We start from the raw sequence: 10,027 nt of genomic DNA, 5'->3' as shown, positions 1-10,027 counted from the left end.
TCCCTTCTGTTTTCTCACTCTAATTAGCTGTTGTGGTTTGCAATAAAGGTGTTGAGTGGCCGCTGTTTTGCTTTATTTTTGATTCACAAATAGAGTAGGGTTACAAAAGAGACTGTATATCCTACAAAGTCTAAAATATCTACTAATTTTACTGAAAATTCTTGTCCTTAAAAGAAAAAGGTTGCCAACCTCAACTGGAAGCCATGAAACTATACACATAGTAATATGGTCTGTTTTGATCCTGTCTCTGACTGAAGTACTCTTTCTGAAAAAGAGAAATCTTTAAAAATCATCTATAGCAGTGCTTCTCAACATTCTAACTATGGCTCCCTTCCCATCTTGTTGTATGTGTGTGTTTGTGTGTGTGTGTGTGTGTGCCTCCCGTGCAATCAGCTGGCCCTCAGTCTTGTGATGTAGGGTCCCCATTTATGCAGTTTTCACCTCTGTCCCTCTTTTAAGAACATACAATAGGCCATTTGGCCCCAGTGGTAAATACTGGTCTAAAGAACCCAAACTAAATGACTGATTAATATGATCCATATAAAGAAGGGATGGAACAACAGTACAGCAAGCAGGTAGGATGCTTGCCTTGCACATGGCCCACCTAGGTATGCTCCTCAACATCCATATGGTCCCCCAAGCCTTCCAGAAGTTATCTCTGAGTGCAGGGACAGGAGTAAGTCTTAAGCACTGCTGGTGTGATCCAAAGCCAGGTAGACAAACAAATAAACAAAGAATTTATTCCAAAAATAAATGTCTTCTTTGATTACTTCACAGATGTCATTATTGTTCATTTCTTCCCCTTTTCCTTCTTTTTTCTCTTTTCTCATTTTTGAAGTGGTCTGAAGGTCAGCAGATTTATCCTTTCTTTATGAGTATTGGAGATGAAAATGACTATTCAAGAGCCTAAAAGCATAAAACAAATCCCTGACCAATAAAGTGGTGACTTTGAAAAGGAAATTGCCCTGCTCCAGTGATGGATTCTCTTTCACCCCTGAAAGCCACATTGTGAGGGTTTGCAGGGACCCAGGTCCTGGCCCTTGTGAGCAAAACAGCTGCAAAATCCCACTGGGAGCTCATGGAGGATGCTCTGGGAATGACCAAAGACTGACCCACTGCCATGCAGCCTTCAGCACTGAGTCTCCACAGACATCTTCCCTCACCAGCCATAGCTTCCCTCCACGACACACATAAGTACACACACACACACACACACACACACACACACACACACACACCCTCCTTCCTCCTTTCTGCTTTTCTACCCAATCAACACTTAATGTGAGTTTCCAATATTGCAGGTGATATGCTATGCCTATAGCTCCATGACACCCTACCCTATATTTTACATTTATCATTTTCCCTATGTTTTCTTTCCCCCAGGATTGGAAGAAGCATGAGAATAACTTTTGGTGAGAAATCTCCAATCAGCTCTAGTGAGAACAATGATAATGGTGGAATGGGAAATTAGTAGGGGTTGGGGCCGTTTTTCCCCCAAACCGCTGGAACAATACCTGCTTCTCTCTTTCCGATTCTCAGGCAGAGTTTTCCAGATGAAAGGCAATGATATGGTGGGAGAGTATCAGGGTAAAAATGTTGCTGCAAATTGGTCTCTTCTGAGCTTTACTGAGGAGCAGTTCAAATCAACACTTGTCCTGAGAAAGAGGAAGATGGCGGCAAGGAACTGGAGCCTAATATCAGCATGAGAGGAATAAAGTAAGACATTAAGTGAAGATATAAAAGGCTTGCTTCCTGATTCATTCCAGAAGGAACCTTGAGATTGGAGAGCTTGTACATGGGTTAAGATGCTTGCCTTGCATGTGGCGAGCCCCAGTACTTCAGGCTACTGAGAACAGCACTAAGTCTCCCCAGCACCTCGCCCACCCCCCACTGAAAAAAGAAGAAAACTGTTTTAAGGTTTCTGTAAAGCTGAATTTAAGGAAGCCTTGTCAATATCAAACACTGTGTACTGGCGCGGGGGAGGGCGTATGTAGGGTGCTCCAGGAACCATGCAGTGCCAGGATGGAAGCTGGGCCTCTGACATACAGAATACATGCTTTCCTGCTTCAGATGCAGTACATTGAACTGCTGGGTTCTGTCACAGTGAGAGTTACCAATCTCCATCCTCAAACCTCTCAAACTAGGTTGACTTTTAATTTTGCTTTCAAAAAGAATCATAAATTGATCCTAACTATTGTAAAAATAAAGTTAACTGATATTTCAACTTTGACTGAGTACACTAGGAAACATTAAAAAAAAATCCTGGACCCAAGAAAATTCTTTAGATGCCCCAAGATAGATCTGGGTAACATCCTTGCCCCCAGATTTGACTGACATGGGATGATCAGGCATGAACACCTCACACACACCTCACTCACAGCATGCATCATTTCATGCTATGATTACTCGCATTCATGTACCCCCCTTTAGAGATGGAAAACTCTGAAGAACGAGGAATTGTACGCTTATTCATATTTGAACCTTAGCACAGACAGAGATTTTTTAAAGTCTTCTGGGGACACAAGGCTTGCAGAAAGAAGGTGGGGAGGTTTCAGGCTCTGGGCTATGTGACCCCAATACCCTGCACATGAGTCAGCTCACGTACCTAGTCCAGGTCTTTGGCACCTGTTCAGTAGCCCCTTAAAGAGGCCTGGTACAAAAGTACAGGCAAATGCTAGCACTTCATTCATGCCCAGTACAGCTACTTCGACCTTTTCATTAAAGGAGCATTTCAGTGTGGGATCAAGAGAGCTGAGCAGTTGGTAGCTGGAGCAGAAGCCAAAAGACACTGGGAGAAAAACAGTACGAGAGAGAAGAGCTAAATCACCTTGGCGGCTAAGCCTGCTAGTGGGGTGGCAGATGCCTGCTGCTTAGGGGGCAGCAAGATAACCCAGTCCCAGAGCCGTATCCTCAATGACCTTCCAGTTCCTGAACTCCAATCCAGTTTTCGTGAGGCCTGGCCGGGAGGCCCTTCCGGAAGGCTTTCCGAGCCACGTGGCTGAGTGGTGCAGATTCCGGTCATCCTTCTCTCCACAGTAAACTCTTATTACTTAGGGCAAACTCTGTGGGATCATTTCTGCACTAGCACAACACGGCCTCCCAAACCCAGTGAGCACCACATCCAGGGGCCAGCCCTTTGCCAGGCACTGAGCATCCAACACAACTTCTGTTATTAAAGAAATCAGTCAGAGAGAAAACACTGACCGGGGTGGTCTTTCAAATTCTTTGAGCAATGCTAAGCTAGGACGAATGGATGATGCTGGTCCATGCCTCCCGTCTCCACATCCATCTGCAGTCCCCAGAACCAGCAGGCGCATCCCAACTCCGAGAAGGTATGTTGAGACCACTTAATTTTTCACTCCACTTCATCTTAAACCACAGGAGTTTGACTGAGAATAATTTTTCTCCCACCCTAACTTCCCTGACAAACCTCCAAAGTAGCTGATCTCTGTCTTGGGAGAAGTTTAATAACAAGTGATCTCCCCGCCCTCTCCACTCCACACACAGAGTGCCCCACACCTTTCCCCTGTCTGCAGCATCAGCCCCTTGAAGAATACATACTACATACTCCCCAACAAGCCCATGAGTCATCAGAGGAGAGGAACATGGATGAAAACTGAGCCCGTGGATGCTTTCCCTGGCCCCAAGTTAATAAAAATGAAAGAGGGACCACCGTTGCCTCCCCAACCCCGCCACCACCTCCAAATGAAGTTTCTTGGCTCCCAGAGAGCAGGCTTCTGCTTCTTCCGCAAAGAGAGGCCTTATTCAGAACCCTGTCTTCAAGGCAGAGTTCCTGTTCTTGCCCTGGAAGAGAAAAACGTCTTTATGAGTATGTAAGGATTTGCCCTCCTCCTGTCCTCTACAAAAGAAGGCTCTGGCTGCTTGCAAAACCACCAATAAAAGGAATGCTGAAAGGTCTCACCTCTCCCTTAGGAAGAGCTGTGGAAGTGGGGGGGGAGGGCAGGATCCTCACCCATTGGCACCCCCACCCTTCCCACCCCGCCCAGGGAAGCGCCTGCTTCAGTTCCCCACCTGCATTTGGGAAAACCTGAATGGAAAAGCAGGTTTTGCCCAACCTCCCCTGACCTGTTCCCGTCGACGTGATCTTACGCCTTTGGAATTGAGGGTTTTGAATGTATGTGCCTACCCCGCGCCTGGTATTACGTTACAACCGCCTGAAAATGGAGCCTAGGACCAGGAGCCGGCCAACTTCAGAAGCCTTCTTCGTTGCCTGCCATCTAATACATGATATGCAAAGCCTCTGACTTCAGCCAGCAGATATTTGGAGACCGTGTTGGCCCTCGACTAAATGGGGACTAAACTAATGTGTGTTTAGGTCAGAAAGCGAATCAGAAAAGCCACCGGAGGGCACGTCACGGAGTGGGAGCCCTATAAATGCATCCCCATGCTCCGCGTCCGCTGGCAAACGCTCGGCTTCTCGCACTGGGCCGCTCGCTCCACATCTCTCTTCGTGGTGGTTCTAGAACTCAGGTCAGCAGCTCCTCTCCTCGCCGCCGCCTTTGGCCCTTGCAGAAAAGTCCGAGGGCTGGACCCCCGAGGAGGAGGAGGAGGAGGAGGAGGAGGAGGAGGAGGAGGAGAGCTCTTCGACGGGCGCGGAGCGCTCCACCCGCCGGCGCGGCCGCCCTGGAAGCGCGGGCGCCGCCGCGGTCAAGTTGGGATTGCCCCGTCCTCGCTGCGCCCGGCTCCGCGCATTCCTCTGGATCTCCCCCGCCAGGAGGAGGCGCGAACCCCGCGGCGGCTCCACGCGCCGAGCGCTCTCCCTGCTCCCCGGGGAGGGCCGCCTCGCGGCACCCACTCGGCCCCTGAACCCCCGCCTCGCGGGCTCCGGCGCCTCCCGGCGGCTCGCCTCTCCCTCCCCCATCGCCGCCGCCGCCGCCGCCTCCCGACCCCTCCCCTCCCGGGGCCCCGCGCCTCCCCTTCCCCCACCCCGGCCCCCCGGCCCGGGCTCTCAAGGACCAGCCTGCGCTCCTGGCGCCCTGATGTCTTCTCGGGACTCTTGGCGCTGGTTGACGTGGTGTCTCGTCCGGATTGCCAGGCAAGACCTCCTCTCCCGCGGCAGCAGCATCCGCCCGGCCCGTGTCGTCGTGCTCGCAGGCGCTGCGCCGGGAGAAGGCGCCGAGCGCGGCCGCCGCGGCTGAGCCGCCCGCCGCGCCCCGGGCCCGCGCAGCCCCGGCCGAGAGCGCCGCGCACGTCGCCGTGTCACCCTCCTCCCGAGGCAGCGGCGGCGCCTCCGACCTCGTCCCGCGGGAGCGCCGAGGGCCGGCGGGGGAGCTGTCGGCATCCCTCGCCCGGCTCGCGGCGGCGGCCGCGGGAGCCTTGGCCGCCGCCTCCTGCGCGCCTTCGCCGCCCGGAGCGACCCCTGGATTGCGAACACTTGCCCCTGACCTCCTGGGCGGGGCGCCGCGCTCCTGCCCTCGGCCCGGATGGGTCTCCTGGCTGGGATTCGGGGCTCCTGGAGTTAATGTCCAAGCGGGGGTCTGCAGAGACCGGATCCGAGGTACGTGGGGCGGCGAGTGGAGGGGGGGGGAAGCGCCGGGAGGAGCGGCGATGGGCGCTGCGGGCGCGGGAGACGGAGGGGCGCGGCTGCACCCCCGAGCGGGCAGTGATATTGGAAAGCGAAAAGCCTCAAAGGAGCGGGGGCGCCGGGCTGTCAAAGGACTGGGAGGGTTCAAACGCGAGAGAGGCAGGCTTTGCGGAGAGGCAGGTGGCCTTCCTTGTGGCCCGAAGATCTTCGGTGCCCCCCCCCCATGGCGAGGGAACCCGGAAATGTCCAAAAGGGATAGTTTTGCGCCCCGAAACCTCGGTGGGGAGCTCTTCTGTCAAGATTCGGGCGGTGCGGGGCTGGGATCAGCTCTGAACTCACCACGACAGGGAACTGTCCCCTCTGAAGGGCCAGCTACGCCGCAGCATAGCGGCGAGTGGAACTTACAAGTGAACTTCTCTGGGGCTGTTGCGAAGGAAGCGCGGGCCTGGGGCGGGCTTGCTGCAAAGGTGCCGAGAACCTAAAAATAAAAGGCTCCCCTCCTGCAGCGCCTTTTCAAAAGCCACGTTCCTGAGCCTGTGAGGGGGACCCATTAGCTTGCACTTCCCTAATGCCTGCAGCCACCTCACCCCCGGTGAGATTGGAAGAGGGGCTCTCGGAAGAGTCCGGGACGCGAAGTCTCCGCCTTGAACAGGCTCTTGAAAGTCCACCGAGTCTCCGCTAGGCCGCCCGAAGCTCTGTGTGCGCGTGTGTTTGTGTGTGCTTTTCTCTTTCTGTGCGTGCTCCCCAGTAACACACCACCACCACCACACACACACTACCTTGCACTGCCTAAGTGGAGAGTTAGCTGCGGGTTGGCTTCAAGCTGTACCCGGTGCAAACTACCCTCTGGGGCTCCGGAGAGGACTTTTGTGGGAGCCCCCTCAACCTCCTGCGACCCCCCGAGATTGGGCCTTGACTGACTCCTTTGGCCTCTTCCTCGGTCTTCTGAACATAGTATTGCAAGGACCAGCGGCTGCTTGAAATGCTCGTGCTTGCGCTCGCCCCCTCCCCAATGCCCAAGTCCGCCGCGCGGGTACCAGTCCCATCCTCGCGGTTTCCCACACCTGCGCTTTTGCTGGTGAGAACGGGGGAGTGGAAGGGGACGCGGTGTCGCCTTATCAAGAAGGGGCAGATGTCCGAGGAGCCCGCCGCGCCCCCAGCCCAAATACCCAAGAGAGTTTATGCACCTGGACTTGACAGTCCGGACCTTAGGGAACGTCGGGCACGCCCCTCCCAGGTTGCAGAAGGCTTCCCGCATCCTTCAACTTTGGTTCCCCCGGCCTAGAGGCCGATGATGATGGGGGTAATAAGCCCTTGGTCAGGCTAGGGCACGGCGAAGCAAAGAAATGCATCTTTCGACTCTGGCCCCTATGCCCCCAAGACACCTCCTGAGTTTCGATATCCTTCCACCAGCACCCTGCGCACCTCTCCCTTTTCTCTCCCTGAGACCTGGATCCTGAAGGCGAAGCCCAAACTTCCCCGCCTGCGTCTCAAGAAGACGCGGGGGCACTGGCGGCGGGAGCCCTCGCCCGCGCGCGTCGTGAGGCTGTCGCGGTGACAGGGGAGTCGGAAGGGAGGAGGGGGAGCCTGAACGCAGGTTGCCAAGAAACCAGATCAGGTGGGCTGGCAGGAGGAAAATTGGAGGAGAGAGAGAGGAAGGATCCCGAGAAGCAGAACCGCGGGGGAGAACCCCCAGAAGTTTTACGGGGAGCATCGGACTGAGAATGCTCGTTCTCGGGTTTTAGACTTGAAAGCGGCCAGGCAGCCTCCGGGCCGCGTGGGCGCGAGAGGACTCGGGCGGTTTCTGGTGCCCCCTGGTGCCGGGAACCCAGAAGCGCCCCGCCGCGAGCCGCTGCTTCTTGCTGGGGTTGCTTTGGGGAGCCCTCCGGGTGCCGGCGCGGTCAACGCGTCTCCTCTGCGCTGCTGTGCGCGTGGGTCCGGGGCGCACCGCCCGCCCAGCCTGCGAGATACAAGCACCAGAGCGGGGGACGCCTGGAGGCCCCGACGGGAAGGACAGCGGTGCTCGCACGTGGCAGCGCCGTTAGCCGTTCGGAGTGGGGCCAGAGACACGTCGGGCAGATGTGCTGTGAGAACAGGTTAAAGAGACAAGGGAGCCGCGGGGTGTGGCGGGGGAAGGGGGGAGGAAGGAGTTGAGAAAAAACGATCCCAGCAGACGGCTGAGCGACCCCAGGCATCCCCACCCCCACCCCAGCCCTGTGACCCTGCAATCCTGGGAGCCGGGCCCTTTCTCAGCGCCCCACATCTCGGGGGAGGTGGGAGAAGCGCCTTCCCCGCCGCGGTCGGCCACGGGAGCCTGCAGCCACCCCTGGCAAGGCGCGGCGTTTTCCAATTTCCCCTTGTGCCAGCTTCGCCACACTTAGAATTGAGGATCTCCACGTCCAATTCAAAAAGCCCTCCGTGGGCCAAGCAGGGGGGAAAGGCAAAAGCCTCTTAATGCGGAAGGGAAATCTGGTGCCACTGCCGCTTCCTGGCGGCGGACACCGCGATTTGGAACGGCACATTAAGCCCCGCCGCTCGGCTCCTCGGGGGCCGCCAGCCGTGTCGTTCGCACCCGGGAGCTGGCACCCTGCGCGCGGGGCCCGTGCGGGGAGTGCAGGGAGGCCGGGTGCCCGCCGCGGTCTCCGCGAACGCTCCTCCACGTACTCCGGCTCGTCTGTGCGCCCGAAGCCAGAGCCTTGGCTGTTTCGCGGGTTGCTGAGCCGCTGTGCGGGGCAGGGAGAACCCGTCGCTCCGGGTTGTTGGGACTGCCTGGTCCCTACAAATTCCCCAAGCCCGACAGCTGCAATTTGCAGTGAACCAACAGACGCCCGAAGGATGGAAAATACATTTGTCGCTGCAGCGGTGGGAGGTGGCAGACGAATTAAACGCTTCCTGGGGTGGCCTACTAAGGGATCCCTGGAAGAGAATTGGGAGGTTGGAGGGGAGGAGGGAGCAGTTGCTAGAAGGGGAAAGTGCGACAAAAGAAACTAAATGCTGGTGAAAATGGACCCAAAGTGTTTGCATTTACCTGGAAACTGTCTTACTCTGGCCCTGAAGTTCACTGCGATTTTTCCGAACAATCCGTTTCATTTGGGGGGAAAGAGTGGGCCGCGTACATGTCACTTGAAAATTCCCCTGGACGCTGAAAGTTGAGTTAGCTAAAGGACTGGGCAACACCATATCCTGGGGTGCCCAAGTCACCTCCCCATTTCCAAAATGGTTGGAATGACGTCCCGAGTTGACGGCGCCTTTATCTCTCCCGCCCCCTCACTGAGTAGAACCCAAACTCTCTCCCGCCCCAACCTCTTGCGCCCCAGCTGCTCTAAAATGTCTGGGCGTGGGGGTCGTTGAACAGGAGTGACTTTCAGGGGGCGGGGAGCTAGCTGGAGCGGGGCAGAGAGGGAAAATGCAGAAATTTAAGGCTAGAATTGTCACAGTGCTGCAAAGAGAAAATCAAGGGAAGTGGTGAAGAACTAATACTTTCGAGGCCAATGCGATCTGTACTTCCTAGTCGCGGTGGGAAGGCGTTTATTGAACGCTGGCTTTACGTTCTTCTCAATCCTTTCAGCAGTTATTTCCTGTTCCTAACCTAAAAAGCTAGAACTACTATTGTCAAACCGAGTTGAGGTTTCCCCAGAGTAACCCGGAGATTTTCCCATTCCGGCCATAAGATCTCTAAGGTCTTGCAACTTTGTTCCAATGACCAAATACCTAGATGAGAAGCGCTGAAGGAAGGGCCTAGCGGTGCAGGAGGGAGGAGGGAGGACCGCCATCGGGGCCCGCTGGGCCGGGTTAGGAGCGGCATCAGGGCCCCGGGAAGAGGCGGGGAGCAATTGATTTTATTCCTGAAATGAAAGGCGGTAGTTTGCTTGGTGTTGAGGGTTGCTTCCCGGCCCGTGGGAGACCCAGGCGGGAAGGGGCGGTCTCTTGGGGTGCACCGTTGCCCTCTCCCCACACACCCCACCAGCAAGGAGTGGGGGAGAAACTGCAGGACAGTCAGGAACCCCGGGATCTCTGTGTTGGGGTCGGTGAGGGCAGTGGATCTGCTAGGCATTGTGACCCTTGGGATGCGGTGGCATCCCGAGAGCCAGTACAGGGAGAAGCCGCCTCCCAAAGGGGAGCCCGGGGAAGAAGAAGACGAGGTCTCAGGAAGAAAGCCAGGGGCGCCCAGGCAAGCTCTGGGCCGCAGCCGTCGCAGAGAAGAGCAGGGACTTGTGGGGCGGGAAGGTTCGTGGGCGCCCGCGAGGATGCGCGTCCCTCTAACGCGCCTTCCCCGCTTCTCTCCACCGCCCGCCCAGGTGCCGCCGCCGGACGGGACTCTAAAATGAAGTTATGGGATGTCGTGGCTGTCTGCCTGGTGCTGCTCCACACCGCGTCCGCCTTCCCGCTGCCCGCCGGTAAGAAGCCTCCCGAGGCGCCCGCCGAAGACCGCTCCCTCGGCCGCCGCCGCGCGCCCTTCGCGCTGAGCAGTGACTGTAAGAA

General features: G+C 56.4%; 2 protein-coding genes across 4 annotated transcripts in view; one reads left to right on the top strand and one right to left on the bottom strand.

The window, feature by feature from the left end:
• Positions 1-724: 724 nt before the first annotated feature.
• On the bottom strand, positions 725-5,931 carry LOC129402035 (uncharacterized). Its single transcript, XM_055126312.1, has 6 exons — positions 5,885-5,931; positions 4,982-5,679; positions 3,700-3,804; positions 2,606-2,788; positions 1,515-1,655; positions 725-906 (listed from the first exon to the last, which is right to left on the bottom strand). Exons 1-5 carry the CDS (start codon positions 5,929-5,931, stop codon positions 1,639-1,641), a joined length of 1,050 nt encoding a protein of 349 aa, XP_054982287.1. The 3' UTR covers positions 725-906; positions 1,515-1,638.
• GDNF (glial cell derived neurotrophic factor) overlaps positions 5,053-10,027 on the top strand; it is a 30,188-nt gene continuing 25,213 nt past the window's right edge. Inside the window, exons 1-2 of one of the 3 annotated variants that reach the window (XM_055145821.1) lie at positions 5,053-5,518; positions 9,844-10,020. In XM_055145821.1, the coding sequence (XP_055001796.1) occupies positions 9,870-10,020 (151 nt within the window). In that variant the 5' untranslated portion in view covers positions 5,053-5,518; positions 9,844-9,869. Of the gene's footprint in view, positions 5,519-7,454; positions 7,642-9,843; positions 10,021-10,027 lie in introns of those variants that run through there. The other 2 variants (XM_055145830.1, XM_055145835.1) reach the window with 2 other exon arrangements.

This window comes from Sorex araneus, chromosome 1 (assembly GCF_027595985.1).
Source record: "Sorex araneus isolate mSorAra2 chromosome 1, mSorAra2.pri, whole genome shotgun sequence".
NCBI classification, from domain to species: Eukaryota; Metazoa; Chordata; class Mammalia; order Eulipotyphla; family Soricidae; genus Sorex; species Sorex araneus.
Note: the sequence above shows the minus strand (reverse complement) of the source record. Positions and strands in the feature narration are given on the sequence as shown.